At 40.7% G+C, this 21,438-nt stretch overlaps 1 protein-coding gene across 1 annotated transcript in view; it reads left to right on the top strand.

Moving 5' to 3' along the window:
• ADAMTS12 (ADAM metallopeptidase with thrombospondin type 1 motif 12) overlaps window positions 1-21,438 on the top strand; it is a 169,752-nt gene that overhangs the window by 129,091 nt on the left and 19,223 nt on the right. Inside the window, exons 15-18 of the mRNA XM_081317497.1 lie at window positions 2,226-2,470; window positions 5,032-5,173; window positions 7,975-8,101; window positions 19,962-20,172. Of these exons, the coding sequence (XP_081173623.1) occupies window positions 2,226-2,470; window positions 5,032-5,173; window positions 7,975-8,101; window positions 19,962-20,172 (725 nt within the window). The remainder of the gene's footprint in view (window positions 1-2,225; window positions 2,471-5,031; window positions 5,174-7,974; window positions 8,102-19,961; window positions 20,173-21,438) is intronic.

The following is a 21,438-nucleotide window of genomic DNA, read 5'->3' as shown; positions in this document are numbered from 1 at the left end:
CTATACTCCCCTCAATTTCAGCTGCTGATTGGCCCAGTATCACTTCCAAAGCCTCGGAGATCAGCTGCTTTAAATCTTCTTTAGGATTCTCTTTTAAGCCCCTGATTCTGATAGCAAACTCCATCTGATGGTACTGGACCAGACTCAAGTCTCCATCCATTTTATCCCTTATATTTTCATTCTCTAATACTTTTACTTCTAATATAGAGTTCTTTTGAGTAAGATCCTCCACTTTTTCATCCAAGCTTTGCACACATACAACCACATTTTCAATTGTAGACAAGATGTCTGCCCTCATTGCTCTAAACTTCTCCCAGCTTCTCTTCCATTTTCTCCTCCAATTTCTCCTCCAGCTTTTCCATCATATCTGACATTAATTGTGTTTGCTTTTCAAAGGCATCCTGTAAATCTTTAAGAGTCAGTGCCGGAGCAGGTGTGGGAGGGAGCAAAGCTTGCAACGAAGTCTGTTGCACCGGGGAAGCCACCGCACTCCGAAGAACTTTAGAGTCTTTCGTCGCCATCTTCCCCCACTTTCACTTGTTGCGCACTTTCACTTTTAATCCATAAAATCCGTTGAGCTAGAGAGTAAGGATAAAAGTCCACTTCACCTTGACCTCCTGTACCGCTCTGCCTGCATCTTGATATTCAAGAGTCTTTCCTTCTGGCAGGGGTAGTTGCTAACGCTTGGCTCTGCTCCAAAAATCACAGAGCAGAGACGCTGCACAGCCCGGAGCAAACTCAGGCTTCGGGGGGGCTCAATCCTTCAGCCGCCCAAACTTAAAGCTCAGGCAGCCCTGGAGAGCTCAACCCCTACCTGGGGCCTCACCCCCTCCTCTTCTCCCGGGGAGGGGGCTTCCGAATCACCAAAACAGCTGATCGGCGCTGTTTTTCAGTGATTCAACAAAGCTGCGGAGCGGACAGCCCAGAGATGGCTGTCTTCAGCGTCGCATCACCACCGGAAGCCCCCAAGAAGTAAGTATTAAGAGTAATTAGTTTGTTATATATTAGGGGCTGCATAATTAAACATAGGATATGTATTACGGATTCAATACCCATTATACCACCCAAGAGAGATGTCTTCGTAAGCATTGTCAAACCTTTCTTTATATTTTTGCAAACTCTATTAAATAGGCTGGTCTTTATTTGATATGAATAGGAATTGCAGCTCTATCCAGAATGCCAGCTGAAATTCGTTGTACAACTGGGAAAATGATCCATATTTTCAGCTATTGTTTCTTTTCTGTGTGATGAAAGCTATCAATTTCTCCTTGAGAAAACCAGGGAAGCAGAAAGCTTTGCTACAAAGCATTTTTGGCGAAAGAGCATGGAGAATACAAATCCATAGCTGAACACCACCGTTTAACTTTTCCAAGGTTATGTAAGACTTTTGTTTAGTGCTTATGGAAAAGGGAAGAGAAAGGCTATAGTTTCAGTTTGTCATTCTCGCCATTACATTTTATCTGTGGGTTTACAGCTGTTTTGAAATGAAATATATCCAGTATTGTTCTATAACACTCTGTTCCAGTAATCCTCTGCTTAGGACCACAGTTGGGACTTCACTAAGCAATCCAGTTGTTAAGTGAGCCGTGATCAATTTTATGACATTTTTGGCCATGGTTGTTAAGCATTTCGCTGCAGTCTTTAAGCAAATCCAACTTTCTTCATTCACCTTGCTTGTCAGAAGCCCACTGGGAAGGTCAGCAATAGTGATCACATGATCCCAGGACACTGCAACTTTCATAAAAGTTGTCAGGTGTCTGAATTTTGATCCCATGACTGCAGGGATGCTGTGATGGTCATAAGTGTGAGGACTGCTCGTAAATCACTTTTTTCAGTGCTGTTGTAACTTCAAATGGTTGTTCAACAAATGGAAGACTATCTGTAAGGTAAGATTTAAAGACCTTTAATGTATGTATCAGAAATTTCTGAGCCACAAATCTACATACAGATGTATATCCATTACAAAGAAGATGTTAAGAGATGCTTAAATTAAATTTCCGTAATAAAATAAATATTTTAATATTTTAAAAAAACCTCCTGGGGTGCTAGATAGGTCTAAAAGTGCTAGAGGTCAATACTGTCCACCTGTGTTCTAAGCCACAGGTAGGCTATTTATTGTCTTTTGGACCTTACAAGTCCCAACATCTTGGACCATTGGATGATGTCAGCTGGGCTTCAAGAACACCTGGAGATGTTTTCAAATCCATTTTGTCTTCCTTATGTAGGTTATGTTGACATTGGCCTGATTCCCAAAGGTGCAAGGCACATCAAAGTGGTTGAAGTGTCAGAGGCAGGCAATTTCCTTGCTCTGCGCAGTGAAGACCCTCAGAAGTACTATCTAAATGGAGGGTTTATTATTCAGTGGAATGGAGATTACGAAGTGGCAGGAACAATATTTAAGTATGGAAGAAAAGGAGATTTGGAAAACCTCACTGCTTCTGGACCCACAAATGAATCCTTGTGGCTGCAGGTATGTCAGAATGTCAGGTGATGGGTATGATGTGGACTGTGAACACAGTGCAGAAAAGGAATATTTGCTTTTGCTGCTGCAAGTAACAGCTTGTGACCTGGATCCAATGTGATCTACTGCAGCTAATGTGATAGGTATCAGTTTTTTAATAAGATCTTTTAGAATAATATATATGCACAATATGTATAATATATATAAATTGAAATAAAAAAATGTGCTCTGTAACAGCCAATAGGAAGTATGCTTTGGAGAAACTGTATCTGTATAGTTTTTGCCTAGAAAAAATTGTTATGGACTATCCCAAAAGTTGGCAGTATTTAGAGTTTGTTTATCTCGTGATATATTCTACTGTTTAAATCTTAAAAGATGTAGGGAAAAAAACCCTGTTCTTTTCTGCACATGGTCCTCCTATAGAAAGGAACAGAATATATGGACCAGCGATAAAATGTTGTAGAAATTATTCCTGGCCCAGCCACCTCTTCTGTTAGTTTTTCATATTTTCTGAATTCCCTGTCTAGAGCTACATTTCAGTGAATTGCTTGCATTATCTCCACTATGTCTTTCTCTCTTTTGTTAAGGGATTAGTAGGGTGAGGGGTGACATGATAGCAGTGTTCCAATATCTCAGGGGTTGCCCCAAAGAAGAGGGAGTCAAGCTATTCTCCAAAGCACCTGAAGGCAGGACAAGAAGCAACAGATGGAAACTAATCAAATTGAGAAGTAACCTAGAACTAAGGAGAAACTTCCTGACAGTTAGAACAATTAACCAGTGGAACAACCTGCCTCCAGAAGCGGTGAATGCTCCAACACTGGAAGTTTTTAAGAAGAGACTGGCCAGCCACTTTTCTGAAATGGTGTAGGGTTTCCTGCCTGAGCAGGGGGTTGGACTAGATGACCTCCAAGGTCCCTTCCAACTTATTATTATTATTATTATTATTATTATTATTATTATTATTATTATTATTATTATTATTATTATTATTATTATTATTATTATTGTTGTTGTTGTTGTTGTTGTTGTTGTTGTTGTTGTTGTTGTTATTGTTATTTTGTTGTTGTTGTCCAATTCATTAATAAATGATCACATTGATACAGCTGGTAATACATCAAATTCATTTCTCAGAATGAACTTACTGTGAATTGAGTGTAATCTCCAGTTAAATGGAAGGTTCTGACTCCACATTTTGTTTCTATGTGCTTTTCCCCCTCTATCTAATAGCCAGCCCATTAGGTTTCACTTTTTCAGTTCTTGAGGCTTCTCTCTCCAAGTCATCATTTTCAGTGTCTGGCAACTTTAACATGTGTGGATTCCAGCATGCTGGCTGGGGTGTTCAGAGAGCTGCCAAGGTTAAGAAATATAGCTATAGATGGTGTCTCCCAATGGTTCCCACTAAGGTGTATCACGCTCTCTCTTCCTTAGGGACTTTGCAAACACTGTCCACCCAGAATACCTAAACTACCCCTTAGACAAGACCAGGGGTGGGCAACTATGGCCTCTTTACAACCTGTTGACTTCAACTCCCATAGTTCCTGAGCCAGCTTGGGAACTGAAGTCCACAGGTTGTAAAAGGGCCATAATTTTCCACCCCTTGACTAGACATTTGGGCTGAGAAGGTCTTCTAGAAAACAATCCTGGTCAATTTCTGGTTAGATTACCCCCAGTCTGCCACTCTTCCCTAATTTAACATCAGAGCCAAAGTTTTGATTCCGTCATGTAACTGTGTTTGCCCTAGATGTATTTATTGGTCACCTTTTTTTCTTATTTGGAAAACAGCAACAACAACAAGAAGAAGATTTTGGTGTTATTATTTACAGCTGTAGAGCATTTGTCTTGCAGATTTAATTAGATTATCATTCCCAGGGTTCCCAGGGCCTTATGGAAAGGATCGTAGGTTTCCCACTTTTCTGACTAAAGACGTCAAAATATTATAGCTACCAGATCTGGGAGGCAAAAATAAATGGAAGAAAAGACATCCAGAAAACTGTCATTCCACCTCGTTTCAAGGCTGGAAAGGAGATAGGAGGAACTCTAGGCATAATCCACGGTTGGGAAAGGAATTTGTTAGCAGTTTACATCTACACTAGTCAAGGTGGTAGCCATGACAATGATACTGAAATGCTGTGCATTAAAAATAGCTGGAGCTTCAGTCACAGTGTAATGGCCACCACCTTGGCATTTTTAGTATATTCTGCAGAAACCCCTATATATCTACAGTTCATACCAGCGTGCAAGAACCCTGGAGGGAAGGGATTAAAAATGTTCAAAGAGTTCATCAATGGACATATTTATTTATTGTTTCTACCAAATTGGAGAAATTCAAGATAGCTAAATCAAAGAGGACTGGAGTGACTCCTGCAGTTTCCAAGTTACCTTTAATTCTTACATGAGAACTTTTTTTGAGGTCTGGATGGTTTTTGCTTCCTTGATTGTGATTTGTGGTGGGTGGCTTAGCTTGTGGCCTGCTGGATCTTTGGAACCCCAGTCTGGTAGTCCTAAAAACAGAGGAGAGAGTATTCTGGTTTGATATTTTGTGACTGAAATGTACAATAAATGTTGTTCAGCTCCTTTTTCAGGAAAACAACCCTGGAATAAAATATGAATACACTGTCCGCAAAGGCTCAAGCTTGGAAAATGAAGTGGAGGAGCCTGAATACTTTTGGAAATATGGAAAGTGGACAACTTGCAGTGTAACTTGTGGCAATGGTAAGAAATCACAATTTTCCAAGTCCCTTTCCTCTCTCTTGTCTGCTGCTTTGCTTTCCTCATTCATTGTTCTAACAATGTACCAACTTGGGTATACTTAAATTGCTCCAGACTGGCAAATAGTGTTTTATTAATAGTTAATTTATATGCCCTTTGAAAAGCCACCAATAAAATCAGCATACAGAAAACTACATTGTGTACCTACTAATCATTAATTACTTAAACCTCAGGCAAACAATGGCATTTTTCCTACTCCACGTAATAAACTCAGTGGGGTTGCCCTAATTTAATGCAGAAATCACACTATAGAATTAACAATCTTTTCACAGTTTTTTTTTAAAAATAACATAGAAAGCGCTTATATCAGCTCTGTTCAAACTAATAACTTATCAAGTAATTGCTGAAGGTGACCTCTAATTGCCCCTGTGGAGTGATTAAGGTAGAAAGAGAATTTCACTCTTGTCAGTTAATTTATGATAATTATCCTTTCTTCTTAATTCTTATTATCAATTTACTTTACCATCTCGACCTACTGAAAACAGTTCCTATGTACTGTCTGGTTTGAACTGAATTGAAATAAGAAAGAAAGATTTGTAAGCATCAAAATTATGAATCTAATCAACAGCAGGCCTGTTGTACATAGAGATGTGTGAAGTAAGTACTTTAGATAAAAAAAGGAGATAAAAGTGCCTCTGCTCTTTGTATCTATTGTCATTAGTTTACAGATGCAAAAAACTGTTTCATATTTATTTATTTTTTATTTTAATTCCATTTATATCCCGCCCTTCTCCGAAGACTCAGGGCGGCTTACAAGCTTAGCAGTAGCCTTCATTCTATGTATATGCCTGCTTGTTAGGGCTTTCACACCCCCCCCAAGCGGCATTATTACAAAGTCAGCTTATTGGCCCCAACAATCTGGGTCCTCATTTTACCTACCTCGGAAGGATGGAAGGCTGAGTCAACCTTGAGCCTGGTGGGATGCGAACCTGCACTAATTGCAGGCAGCTGGTGTTACTTAAGGAGGCATTAGCCCACTGCTCCACCAAGGCTCCTCATATAAAGTTGAATTCCTAGAGCAGGGGTGTCAAACTCAATTTCACTGAGGGCCGCATCAGCATTGCGGTTGCCCTCAAGGGGCCTGGTGGGTATGGCCAGGGTGGGCGTGGCCTACTGGGTGGGCGTGGCTAGAGTGCGAATGGCCTACTGGGTGGGCATGGCCAGCTCTACATCGTTCGCATCAAGGGTGCCTATGGGGGCCCGGGCAGGAGTGGAACAGATCTGAGGGTCTCTGGCAGAAGGAGGGTCTCTGGGACAGGGCCAAGGCAGTGGGGGCCGTTCCCTCACTGTTTCCAGGATGGCTTCGCAGGCCTCATGAAACCACTTTGCGGCCCCCGGGCCTTGTGTTTGACATGTCTGTCCTAGAGGGTCAATATGGATTTGCCTGAACTGATTACTGAGTTGAGTTGGACTATGGTTCTACATTTTCAACAAGCTTATGGTTTGTTTGTTTTTGAAGAACTAAAGTCCCCCACACATCTATAAGGCAACCTATTTATTTTCTTTTGTTTTCTCTCATCCTTTCATTTTTCTTCTCATTTCTCTTTGAGCTTATTCAGGAACCTTCAGAAACAAATACATCAGTATAAACAAAGGATAAAACTGCAGTTACGGTATCAGGATATAACCAAGGATGATTTTAGCAGAAATAAGCCTACTTGGAATTATTTGGGCATTCCCATTCCCATACCAACTTAGCAGTTCGAAAGCACGTAAAAATGCAAGTAGAAAAACAGGGACCACTACGGTGGGAAGGTAACAGCGTTCCGTGCGCCTTTGGCGTCTAGTCATGCCGGCCACATGACCACGGACACATCCTCAGACAAGCGCTGGCTCTTTGGCTTTGAAATGGAGATGAGCACCGGCCCCTAGAGTTGGAAACGACTAGCACGCATGTGCGGGGGAACCTTTACCTTTACCTTATTCCCATACCCTATCACTTCTGGGAAAAAATCATAGTAGGGCGTCTCCCTGATCTCTTAGTATTGGCAACTTCTCCTTTCTAAATGAAAAATCCATAGTGTGGATGGCACAGGGATATATCAGTATTAGAATGAGGTGTTTTTTTTAGCTGGAATGCCAAACTATAGTACCAACTTTAGCTGGAACACCAAACTATAGTGCCAACTATCATTTCAAGGATGACATGACATCAGTGTTCCAATATTTGAGGGGCTGCCACAGAAGAGGAGGACAGGACAAAAAGCAATGGATAGAAACTAATCAAGGAGAAAACCAATCTAGAACTTAGGAGAAATTTCCTGAGAGTTGGAACAATTAATCAGTGGAACAACTTGCCTTCAGAAGTTGTGGGTGCTCCAACACTGGAGGTTTTGAAGAGGAGACGGGACAGCCATTTGTCTAGAATGGTACAGGGTCTCCTGCTTGTGCAAGGGGTTGGACTAGATGACCTCCAAGCTCCTTTCCAAATCTGTTATTCTGTTCCTTAAAATGCTGTGGAACACACAAATTCTGCAGTGATGTAGGTAAAGTCCACTGGAGTTTGACATTCAAAAAATATAAATAAAAAGAATAAAAACTGGCAGATGCCAGTGCCTGCTGTCTAGGTTTTGAACATTTGGTGCTGGCATATAGTGTTAATAGCAGGCAGGATGTTCTCCTGCAAATCTGTGTACTCAGCAGTTTCTCAGCCGTGCTAACTCCTAATATGAGCACCAAAATGTTTATCTTCTGAAAGATACATCTAAAGATGAAGTTCAAAATTTCTTTCATTTTTCTTGTAGGGTTTCAGCGACAGATTGCCCATTGTGTGAAAAGGGGGAAGAGTATGGTGAAAAACCTGTTTTGTGACCCAGAAACACAGCCCAAAGCAAAACAGACAAAATGCACTGAAAAAGATTGTCCACCAAGGTATGCATGCGTATCATAAAGAGCAGCGGTCGCCAACCTTTGTGGCTTGGCAGCCTGACTGGGAGGGGGGGAGAGGGGAAACAGGCCTGCGTGCATACACAGCTCGGCTTGTGTGAGTTGAGCTGCTAGCGCATGTGCATGCACACCAGCCCACCGCGCACACAAATTGAGCTGCTTGCAAATGCACGCGGCCCAGTTCTGAACAGGCCCCGGCCCGGTAGTGGGCCACTGCCTAGGGGATGAGGACCCCTGATATAGAAGAAGGTATTTTAAGATAAGTATGGCAAATTTAACTATATTTTTTCCATCCCAAGCCATATATGATTGAAGAAAAATAACTATCCAAATTAAAGAAAAATTAAAGTATGTGAGAGATCAGTAATAATATGAAAATGTGTGAGCAGAGTGAATAACTCAGTAATGTTTCAACCAGTATTCCTTATTCCAACTGTTTGTCAGCTTCTGTCTTATCCACAATTTTCTTAGGCAATGATGCAGAATCTGCATTCATTCAGACAATAAGAAACTAAAGCTTTCAGGAACCAGCAGGATCAGTAATAAAGAGTGATGGACAGCATTGTCTACAGGGAGGGACTCAAAAACTGCCATATTGATTATTTTTTTACCCCTATGAATGCCACTAATGATAGATGCTACACTTTAACAAATCATGTTTTATATCTTCGCCAATGCTCTCTTCTGCTTCTGCAGTGTGGTTTATCTTAGGAGCTTGTTTCAAGAGAGGTATTTCCAAAGCACCATCTATAAAACTCTTTAAATTGTAAACATTCTTGAAAAAAAAAAACATTGGCTGAATTTTCTTAAGATTTGGGGTGGGAGGGTGCTCACAGATATTTTAAGTGCATTCTTGAAAAGAACAGATAAGATCTCAGAGAAGGGTTTGTGAGATTTCAGCAGTCATTTTTGGCAGGGCCATTACTGATCTGGAAAAGTTGCCAAACCCTGTTGTGACATAATAATTGAAGGACTTTAAATTGAAAAGTCATAAATTGTTTAATGTATTGCTGCAGATTGTAGCATTTTCCACAGAGAGGTAAAGTCCCTTTTCCCTTGAATCAGAGGTAAGGAAAAGTACCTCTGAATAAACCATGAAGGTGAGTCTCCATTATCACCATCCTGTTGTTCAATGTTCTTTCTCTGATTAATGTCCTATTTGCGTATCTAAATATTCCAAGTTCTGACTAGTCTTACTTGAACATGCTCTCAAATATTTCTTTTGTCAGAAGAATAATTTGGGGTTCCAACTCAAGCTGGGATTGTGCAAGAATAAATAAAAATGAAATACAGACAGCTGTGAGAAATGAAGAAATATTTATTCCTAAAAGCAAAGAGTTTGCCTTTAGGGGCAGCTGCAGGGAAATGGGGTGCAGCGACATACTTTTATACGGGAGCTTGTCCTGGTGTGGAAATGTCTATGTGCTGATTCTAGGGTGACACTTGAAGAGTGTGTGTGTGTGTGTGTGTGTGTGTGTGTGTGTAGTTATGTCATCTATGATGCTTATTCTTGTGAACATGCAGTTCCGCTGGGAGATTTAATTAACTATATTTGTGTTACAGACCTTATCCTTTGATATGTAGATTAGGTCTGAATAATTTATTTGGGGGTTTGAGTAAAAGATTTCCCCCCCCCCGTTTACTATTTTTACTTGATTAAATTAGTTTCAGCTTGACTGTCAATTATCTAGTGGAGGTGCTGATTCTCAGACCATTGAGGATTCTGTTAATATTTTAAGATAAGATGGAAACAGTATAAAGAATAAAATATATTTTGATATAAAACTTCTCACACTTCCTGCATTGGGAGTCTTCTTAGTACCTACTGAAAATGTTCTATAGCAGATATCAAGACTGCTTTGAGGACCACATCAATAGTTTACAGATGCTATACAAAACTTCCTAAATGTTGCTCAGTAGAGATGAACTAAATGGACTGCTTGTTCTGGCCCCTTCAATTTTGTAATTGCTAGCTACTGATAACTTTCAATCAAAAATACTGATTGAAAAGGAGAATCATTTTCTTCCTTCTGCCATGCTGCTGATGAAAATCACCCTTCCTGTTTCTCTCAATTCTGAAAAAGGCAAGCTTTGGTCTCAAGGCTAACTATATCCAGTAAGGAGGAGGATAATTTTGGCAAGTATATGATGCAGAAGCACAGAGCTATACTCATTCTCTTTCTTTATCACAGTTCAGATGAAAGTTACAGCCTCAGCTTGCTTGTTACTATCATATTAAACGTAAAAAAGTCACTGAGATGATGCATTTTAATGTCTTTAGTTTGGCTTTTTGTTGCATTTAATGACATTGTAATCATACCCATGACTTTTCAGAAGTTAGGAGGTGAAGATCAGTTTTCCAGTCAGTGTTCATTATATTCATTTATTCACACCACTTTTTCCCCTGCAAATCACCTTAAGAAAAGCAAAACCTAAGAAAATGCATTATTTTTATTTACTTGTATCCCACTATTATTAGTTTTACAAAATTCAAGGCAGCAAACCTACTCAACACATCTTCCTACTCCTATTTTCTTCACAACAAACCTGTTGGGCTGAGGGAGAGAGAGCCCAAAGTCATCCAGCTGTCTTTTATGGCTAAGACGTGACTCGAACTCATGTCTTCTGCTTTTTAGCCCAGTGCCTTAACCATTAGACCAAATTGGCTTTTTCACAATATATTTCCCTAATATATGTAATATGAATGTATCTCAAATGCATCAACTTTACTAATACCTATTATTTCAGTGCAACAACTGTACTATATGTTTCTATACTTTACATAACTTTCCAAATATATATGATTGTATATTCCTCTTTGGAAATAATTCCCATAAAATTTAGACTTACTTCCTATGTGGCAAGAAAGGAGGATTGCAACCTGAATTTCTTGTTGTACACTCTCTTTCCTATTTCAAAACTCAGAGGGGTTTTCATTGTCTGAGAATGTTAACCATGATTAAACTAACAAGCTGCTATTTTTATGATGGCTCCTGCTGCTTTTGCAGAGTAAACACTGAACATCTGCTGCAAGAATTTTCTGGGTTTTCTACCACTGTAACGACAATGTATGCTGATCACATCTCACTGGGTGGCCATATCTGGAATACCATTACAGTCTCTGTAAATAATGTGCTTGTTCTTTACAGCACAAACCACAAAGTAGCTATAATTATCCTGTGCTAATAATTTGAGCACTAACTGATAATATAATCTTATTTCAAAATGAAAGGCCTCTACAATATACTGAAGAAAAATGCTCAAAGGCATCCCTGCACAGAGTTCTAGAATCACCAAAGAAAAAGATTTGTTTGTCTGTTTGTTTAATCAAATCCATATGGCTGCCATCTTACAGAAGGTAATTCTGGGCAGCCTACAATAGAATCAATTATTGATACCTATTATAAAACCAAGGGACTGTATTAGGCCCAGTACTCTTCAATATCTTCAAAAATGACATAGATGAGGGAATAGAAGTGGAACCCACCAAATTTGCAGATGACACTAAACTGGCAGGAATAGCCAACAACCCAGAAGACAAGCTCAGGATCCAAAAAGATCTTGACAAACTTGAACAATGGGCCCTGTAATGTATTGGCATTACTTGTTAATCACTGCTTTACTGTTGGTTAATGTCTGACCTATTTTCTCTGTGTGTTATATAACGGTTGCTGGCTGAGCTAGACTGCTTGTCTCCAGCCGGCTAGTAGGTTTGGGCGGGAAAACCGCTACTTTAAATCTATTGGTTGCCACCTAGTGGCCAACCATATAAAAGCTGCACAGCAGTTGGTAGTTTGCTTCTGTTATGTTTGGACACTCAATAAAGTCTATTGCTGTTTGAACCTTCCGTCTCGCTCAGTGCCTGTAAGAACTGAATACTTAACAAGCCCTATCCAACAAAATGAAATTTAATCTGGAGAAGAGCAAAGTTTTACATTTAGGCAGGAAAATCAGAGGTATAGGTACATATTAGGCAAGACCTGGCTCAAAAACAATAACTGTGAGAGGGACCTTGGAGTCCTAGTGGATGATCATATGAGCCAGCAGTGTACAGCAGCAGCCCAAAAAGCTAATATAATCCTGGGTTGTATAAACAGAGGCATAGAATCAAGATCACACGAGGTATTAGTACCGCTTTATAAAACCCTAGTAAGACCACACCTGGAATACTGCAGCCAATTTTGGTCACCATACTACAAAAAGATGTTGAGTCCTTGGAAAAAGTTCAGAGAAGAGCAACTAAGATGATCAAAGGCCTGGAGACTAAAACATATGAAGAATGGCTGCAGGATTTGGATTTGTCTAGTCTAAAGAAAAGAAGGAATAAGGGAGACATGATAGCAGTATTTCAGTATTTGAGGGGCTGCCACAAAGAAGAGAGGGTCAAATTATTCTCCAAGGCACCAGAGGGCAGGACAAGAAACAATGGTTGGAAATTGATCAAAGAGAGAAGCAACCTGGAATTAAGGAGAAACTTCCTAAGAGTGAGGACAATTAACCAGTGGAACAGCTTGCCTCCAGAAATCGTGGGTGCGCCAATCACAGGAGGTTTTTAAGAAGAGGCTAGACAGTCACTTACCTGAAATGGTATAGGTTCTCCTGCTTGAGCAGGGGGCTGGACTAGAAGACCTCCAAGGTCCCTTTTCCTTCCCTTCCCCTCTCTTCCATTCCATGATGGGGGGAAAAACGTTTTGATAGCTTTTGGAAAGGACATAAGAATTGGGGCTAACCTCATCTCATAGAAGATGATATTCCAAAGAGGAGATGCTACTACATCTCCCATGTCCCATCAGATGGATTTTTTTAGCATATGGGTCCCACAGAATGTCTTTCCTGCTGGACCTGATGGGATGGGTTGATGTACCTGGGGAGAGATGGTCCCACAGATAAGTCCACATGCCATGTAGGCCTTTACAGTTCAAAACTAGCATCTTGAATTGGACCCAGAAGCAAACTGGAAACCAATGAAGTTCAGGGAACAGAGGTGTAACATATGTCCTTCTAGAAGCACACATAATTGCCCGTGCCACAACATTTTGCACCAGCTGGAGCTTCAAGCACAGGCCCATGAAGAACACCTTACAGTAGTCTATTGACCAGTGCCTGAGTAACTGTGAGCAAAACCTCATGAACCAGGAATGGGCCAACTGGTACACAACACAACATTGTGCAAAGGCCTTCCCACAACTGTCAGGAACAAGCAAAAGTTGTAAATCCAGGAAGACCCCAAGATTGGACACTGGGTCTGTTTGGGGTAATGTCACCCCATCCAGAAACAAAGATGGTAAAATCCCAGATTCAGGCCCTAAAACCCAACGTCACTCAGTCTTGTCAGGGTTCACTAGAAGCCTGTTGTTCCCCATCCAAACACTCACAACCTCCAGGCACCGGGACAGGACATCAAGGCCATTGCTTGTTGCCAAGGCCAGAGAGATACAGTGAAATATCACAAGCATATCAGGTTATACTTTAATGTAACGTAGACATTTACACAGAGATTCGGTACAATATTCTCTGAAGTACAGGAGAGTTAAAACAGCAGTTTTAATGGTTGAAGGCATTTTTGTCCCAATTCTGTGAATATGCAAAAAATCTGGGTGATGCACAGTACACAAACAAGTTTAAGTTTAAGTTTGTTAGACTTATATACCGCCCTTCTCCCGTAGGACTCAGGGCGGTTCACAAGGTTTTTTAAAAGAAACAATACCTCAATTACAAAATTTAAAACAATTAAAATGATTATATTAAACCTTGAATATAAAAATCCTAATTAAAAACCAATTAAAACCCCAATTAATACCCTCAGTCCAGGCCAGAGAGCTCAAAGAGCCAGGTCTTCAGGTCCCGGCGGAATGAGCAGAGGTCAGGGGCAGTCCTAAGCTCTACAGGCAGCTGGTTCCAAAGGGCAGGCACACCCACAGAGAAGGCCCTCCCCCTGGGTATTGTCCGCCGGCAATCTTTTACCGGTGGTACCCTGAGAAGACCCTCCCTGTGGGAGCGCACAGGACAAAGGGAACTTGATGCCGGCAGCAGGTGTTCCCTCAGATATCCCGGACCCAAGCCATTTAGGGCTTTATAGGTCATCACCAGCAAACCACATGAATACAAACACAATAAATCCCAAATAAAAATACCAGCACCAAAACACTTCCTACAGTCTTTGCCACAAATACACCAATACTGAAATGTGTCAACAACCCAAGCAACTTAACCTCCAAGTAATGGACCAATTCTGTTGATGTTGGGAGACTGCCAGCTAGGTTGGAAAGAGGGGGAAGGTCAAGCATAGAGTCCTTGGCATCCTCAAAAGGTATAATAAGCTTGACACCCCACCCCCCAAGATTCATAAAGCCTGATATGGTTGTTACCAGGGGAAGGCAAACAGTCTGGGGAGATTCTTATAACTTAGGCAGAGAACAATAAAGTTGTTTACTTTAGGTATTTATGAGTAGCTCTGGTTCCCTGCACCTAATAGTTGCTCAGAGTTTTGGTGTTTCTTATTCTTAACTTGATTTGAATTGCATAGCCTTTAAGAATAATGACATTTTAAGAAAACAGGGCTGTGTTCTATGCAGTATGACACATGTCTAAGTTCATTGAAGAATGTTGTCAGCAGAAGTAGAATCAAATGTGACATGTTTGTAGGTTTTTTTGAAATGCAACTTCCTCCTATGAGATATATTTTAAATCAATTTTATCTAGATCTGGCACAAGCATCCTGGTAACCACATCATAAAGAAATTTTAAAACCCTAAACTACTGCTGCCAAGTCATAATTGTCCTGATTTTTATAACCCAGACCTATGCAAGTTGGGAGCAGTAAGTTGCATAAAGTGACAATTTTGGCTTTGGGTGCACTAACCATTTTAACGTTTTGAAAGTGAGGCTAGAGCAGCTCTCACACAGAAGTTAATATATAGAAGGCAAATAATTGGTAAAAGTGTCATGGTTAAGATTGGCTAACAAACATGGATGGATTAAAAAAAGCTTAAAGCTTAGCATTAATATGTGGAGCTGGATTAAGCAGACTTCTTAGAAAATGTCAAAGGTATAGCGCATTATAATTAATCAACTGTGCAGAAGCACCTTCAATTTCCCATTGCAAAATGTCTGTCATGTGAAAATGAAGCCTAAATTATTTTCAGTCTGTATTTCTCAGTTCCCCTTCATGGATTACTGCCTTGTCGTGGCGAAGGGGCTTGCGTAATTCAATGAAGCTATGAGCTATGCCGTGCAGGGCCACCCAAGACGGACAGGTCATAGCAGAGAGTTCTGACAAAACGTGATCCACTGGAGAAGGAAATGGCAACCCACTCCAGTATCTTTGCCATGAAAACCCTATGGACAGTACCAAAAGGCAAAACGATATGACGCTGGAAGATGAGCCCCTCAGGTCGGAAGGTGTCCAATATGCTACTGGGGAAGAGCAGAGGGCTAGTACTAGTAGCGCCAGAAAGAATGAAGCGACTGGGCCAAAGCCGAAAGGACGCTCAGCTGTGGATATGTCTGGTGGTGAAAGGAAAGTCCGATGCTGTAAAGATTTTTTCTCCATAGGAACCTGGAATGTAAGATCCATGAATCAAGGCAAGCTGGACGTGGTCAAACAAGAGATGACAAGACTGAACATCGACATCTTAGGTATCAGCGAACTAAAATGGACAGGAATGGGTGAATTTAATTCAGATGACCATCAGGTATACTACTGCGGGCAAGAATCCCTCAGAAGAAATGGAGTAGCCTTCATAGTCAATAAAAGAGTAGGAAAAGCAATACTGGGATACAATCCTCAAAATGACAGAATGATCTCAGTTCGAATCCAAGGCAAACCATTCAATATCACAGTAGTCCAAGTCTATGCCCCAACCACCGGTGCTGAAGAGGATGAAATTGACCGGTTCTATGAAGCCCTACAGCACCTTATAGAACTAACACCAAAAAATGATGTCCTTATTATCATGGGGGATTGGAATGCTAAAGTAGGAAGCCAAAAGATAACCGGAATAACAGGCAAGTTTGGCCTTGGAGTACAAAATGAAGCAGGGCACAGGCTGATAGAATTTTGTCAAGAGAATACGATGGTCATAGCAAACACTCTTTTCCAACAACCCAAGAGACGGCTCTACACATGGACATCACCAGACGGTCAACACAGAAATCAGATTGACTATATGCTCTGCAGCCAAAGATGGAGAAGCTCTATACAGTCAGTAAAAACAAGACCAGGAGCTGACTGTGGCTCAGACCATGAGCTTCTTGTTGCAAAGTTTAGGCTTAAACTGAAGAAAGTAGGGAAAAGCACCAGGCCAGTCAGGTATGAATTAAATCATATCCCCGTTGAATATACAGTAGAGGTGACAAATAGATTTAAGGAATTAGATCTGATAGACAGGGTGCCTGAAGAACTATGGACAGAGGTTCGCAACATTGTACAAGAGGTAGCAACCAAAACCATCCCAAAGAAAAAGAAATGCAAGAAAGCAAAATGGCTGTCTGAGGAAGCTTTGCAAATAGCTGAGGAAAGGAGGGAAGCAAAAGGCAAGGGAGAAAAAGAAAGATACGCCCAATTGAATGCAGAATTCCAGAGAATAGCTAGAAGAGATAAGAATGCCTTCTTAAATGAACAGTGCAAAGAAATAGAAGAAAACAATAGAATAGGGAGGACCAGAGATCTTTTCAAGAAAATTGGAGAGATGAAGGGAACGTTTAATGCAAAAATGGGCATGATAAAGGACCAAAATGGCAGGGACCTAACAGAGGCAGAAGAGATTAAGAAGAGATGGCAAAATTACACAGAAGAACTATACAAGAATGAGCTTAACGTCCCTGATAATCACAATGAGGTGGTCACTGACCTCGAGCCAGACATCCTAGAATGTGAAGTGAAGTGGGCCTTAGAAAAGCTGAGCAACAACAAAGCTAGTGGAGGTGACAGTATTCCAGCTGAGCTATTCAAAATCTTAAAAGACGATGCAGTAAAAGTGCTACACTCAATTTGCCAGCAAATTTGGAAAACTCAACAGTGGCCACAGGATTGGAAAAGATCAGTTTACATTCCAATTCCAAAGAAAGGCAGTGCCAAAGAATGTTCAAACTATCGCACCATTGCACTCATTTCTCATGCTAGTAAAGTTATGCTTAAAATCCTACAAGCTAGACTCCAGCAGTATGTGGATCGAGAACTACCAGAAGTACAGGCAGGATTTCGAAGAGGCAGAGGAACTAGAGATCAAATAGCCAACATACGCTGGATCATGGAGAAAGCTAGAGAGTTCCAGAAAAACATCTACTTCTGCTTCATTGACTATGCTAAAGCCTTTGATTGTGTGGATCATAACAAACTGTGGCAAGTTCTTAAAGAGATGGGAGTACCAGAACATCTTATTTGTCTCTTGAGAAACCTATATGCGGGCCAAGAAGCAACAGTGAGAACTGGACACGGAACCACTGATTGGTTCCAAATTGGGAAAGGTGTCCGGCAAGGCTGTATACTGTCGCCTTGCCTATTTAACTTATATGCAGAGCACATCATGAGAAAGGCAGGGCTAGAGGAGTCAAAAGTTGGAATTAAGATTGCTGGAAGAAATATCAACAACCTAAGATATGCAGATGATACCACTCTAATGGCAGAAAGTGAAGAGGAACTGAAGAGTCTCTTGTTGCGAGTTAAGAAGGAGAGTGCAAAAGTTGGGTTGAAACTAAACATTAAGAAAACCAAGATCATGGCATCCGGCCCTCTCAATTCCTGGCAAATAGATGGGGAAGAAATGGAGGTAGTGACAGATTTTATTTTCCTGGGCTCCAAGATCACTGCAGATGGGGACTGTAGTCAAGAAATTAAAAGACGCTTGCTCCTCGGGAGGAAAGCCATGGCAAATCTAGACAGCACACTAAAAAGCAGAGACATCACCCTGTCAACAAAAGTGCGTATAGTCAAGGCTATGGTCTTCCCAGTTGCAATGTATGGCAGTGAAAGTTGGACCATAAGAAAGGCTGAGCGCAAAAGAATTGAGGCCTTTGAACTCTGGTGCTGGAGAAGACTCCTGCGAGTCCCTTGGACTGCAAGGCGATCAAACCGGTCAGTCCTAGAGGAGATCAACCCTGACTGCTCTTTAGAAGGCCAGATCCTGAAGCTAAAACTCAAATACTTTGGCCACCTAATGAGGAGGAAGGACTCACTGGAGAAGAGCCTAATGCTGGGAAAGATTGAGGGCAATAGAAGAAGGGGACGACAGAGAATGAGGTGGCTGGATGGAGTCACTGAAGCAGTAGGCGTGAGCTTAAATGGACTCCAGAAGATGGTAGAGGACAGGAAAGCCTGGAGGAACATTGTCCATAGGGTCGCGATGGGTCGGACACGACTTTGCAACTAACAACAACAACAATTTCTCAGTTTCATTTTTTCTGGGTCTTGCTTTCTCAGTGCAAAAGTCCAAGAATATATAGAATCACTGTGAAAATTTACAAAGTATGCCATAATGGAGTATTAGTTCCAATTAATGATGTCAAAATTGGGTAGACTTTTCAACTTGAGGCACTGAACAAAACACATGACCATAATTTATGGATTTGCTCACACACTGAATGGATCTGCTCACCACATCGCTTCCCCTTATCTTGGAATTTAAATAAAATTGACTGATTATTTCTAGTCCTTAGGAAGGAGAATATAGAACCATTTTAGGATCTAGGGCCACATTTTGCTTATATTGACTCTACTACAGAAAAATTAAGCAGCTTCAGAACAAAGTCATTGTTGGGCCTAGGACAGACTAAATTGTATATGTGATAGACTAGGGCAGACTAAATCTCTCTCTCTCTCTCTCTCTCTCTCTCTCTCTCTCTCTCTCTCTGTGTGTGTGTGTGTGTGTGTGTGTGTGTATCTGTGTGTGTGCACATGCGCGCGCGTGCCATACTTTGGCTAGCATGGCACAAGCTTAACCAAAGTCCAGTCTGAACCCAAGCATGTTCATATTATTCTATGCAAGCTCTGATCTCTAATCTAGAGACTACATTAAGAATAATATTCCCCACATCCTGCCAATTACCGTACTAATTATATACAATGTACTATCATACACCCAGGGTTCCTGATTTTATAAAACACAATCGTATACTAATACAGCTGATATGCTACATCTCCCCAATCTAATGATTTTCTTCTGCCATAATAAAAATTACAGTTTGAAGGCAACTTTTGGAGGAGATGTTTCTCACAGTGTGTGCATTTTTGAATGTAGATTGTTCAAATGTTGTGGAGAATAAAGAGGAGGATATTGATGGAGAAAGGGGAGACCTGTTACCAAAGCAACCAGGAGTGAAAGATTGCTTAAGCTCAACAATGAAGGAGAAATGAAAAAAATTATCTCAAACAGAAACCTCTCTAATTCATGTTAGTATAAGTAGGAAAGGAAGTAATGCATGATTAGATGCCAAAGATTCTGTTACAGTAGTGTAGTTCTAGTCTTCCTGTGGAGCTGATTTTCTGGACTGGCCTATCTACTGGGGCTGATGTAAAATAATATGCAAAATAATATGTAAAATACTAGTAGGAAGCCACTTCCAGTGGTAATAAGTGGGAGAGCAGATAGCATTTCTCCTAGCAAATTAAAGATTGCTATTAAGGAAATGCTGTTGCTGAGCTGGCATGAGTTTACCTTCATCCAATTTCCCATAGACCAATTTAGGGGAAGAAAATGTGTTGAAAGCCAGCTACTTAAAATGGAGAAATCTGGGCTCAGAATATGAGTGTTTCAGCATCTCTTTGCTCTGCTTCCATAATAATGCTCAGATTTTGACTTTCAAATTTCACTTCATGTTTTTTGTTCTCTTCTGGCTTTCTCTACAGATGGTGGGCAGGGGAATGGCAGAAGTGTTCCACCACCTGTGGCCCCACAGGAGAAAAGAAGCGCACTGTCCTTTGTATCCAGACATTGGGATTTGATGAGCAGGCGCTGCCTGTGGAAGAATGCCAACATCTGCTAAAACCAAAAACTCGCCTTTCGTGTAATAGGGATATCTTATGCCCATCCGACTGGACTGTAAGCAACTGGACTGAGGTAAATTTGTAAATAAACTTGGCTTATAAGAATTTGGGGCACCTTAGAGTTGACATTAGCATTCATCTCTGGTTTAGATTAAGCAAGAGATGTGCATTTAGACCATTTTTTTCCCCTCTAGGCCTGTGAAAAGAGCTATTTTCCTATTGTATCTTTGGTATATATGATTATTTTATATTCTGTTCTAGTTCAGGAAAAATTGGGTTTTGAATCCTGACAGCTATTTGAAACACTGGAACTGCTGATTTTAAAACCAGTATATCTGAATTCCTATGGCCTTTAAGATAAATTAAGCAAGAAATAAGTAATATTTTAGCAATCAGGATGATCACCCTAACTGCTTGCTCATCTTTAAAGTATAAGGATGTGCAACCTATAATTAACATAATTAAACAAAAACAGAATTAAATCTAAACTCCTATAAGAACACAAAAAAAGGAAAATCCAGCCATGTCTATGATGATCTCCCACAAATACTAAATAATAATAATAATAATAATAATAATAATAATAATAATAATAATAATAATAATAATAATAATTTGCAAGGGACCTTGGAGGTCATCTAGTCCAACCCCCTGCTAAGGCAGGAAACCCTATACCATTTCAGACAAATGGCTGTCCAGTCTCTTCTTAAAAACGTCCAGTGTTGGAGCATTCACCACTTCTGGAGGCAGGTTGTTCCACTGGTTAGTTGTTCTAACTGTCAGGAAGTTTCTCCTTAGTTCTAGGTTGCTTCTCTCCTTGACTAGTTTCCATCCATTGCTTCTTGTCCTGCTTTCAGGTGCTTTGGAGAATAGCTTGGCTCCCTCTTCTTTGTGGCGGCCCCTGAGATATTGGAACACTGCTATCATGTCACCCCTCAACCTTCTCTTCATTAAACTACACATACCCAATTCCAGCAACCGTTCCCTATATGTTTTAGCCTCCAGTCCCCCAATCATCTTTGTTTCTCTTCTCTGTACTCTTTCTAGAGTCTTGACATCTTTTTTACATCGTGGTGACCAAAACTGGATGCAGTATTCCAGGTGTGGCCTTACCAAGGCATTGTAAAGTGGTATTAGTACTTCACGTGATCTTGATTCTATTCCTCTGTTAATGCAGCCTAGCACTGTGTTGGCTTTTTTGGCAGCTGCAGCACACTGCTGGCTCATATTTAAGTGATTGTCCACTAGGACTCCGAGATCCCTCTCACAGTTACTACTATCGAGCAAGGTACCACCTATACTATACCTGTGCATTTGATTTTTTCCTGCCTAAATGCAG

Source organism: Vipera berus (genome assembly GCF_964194415.1).
Source record: "Vipera berus genome assembly, chromosome: 2".
NCBI lineage: Eukaryota > Metazoa > Chordata > Lepidosauria > Squamata > Viperidae > Vipera > Vipera berus.
This window is presented reverse-complemented; position numbering and strand designations above follow the sequence as displayed.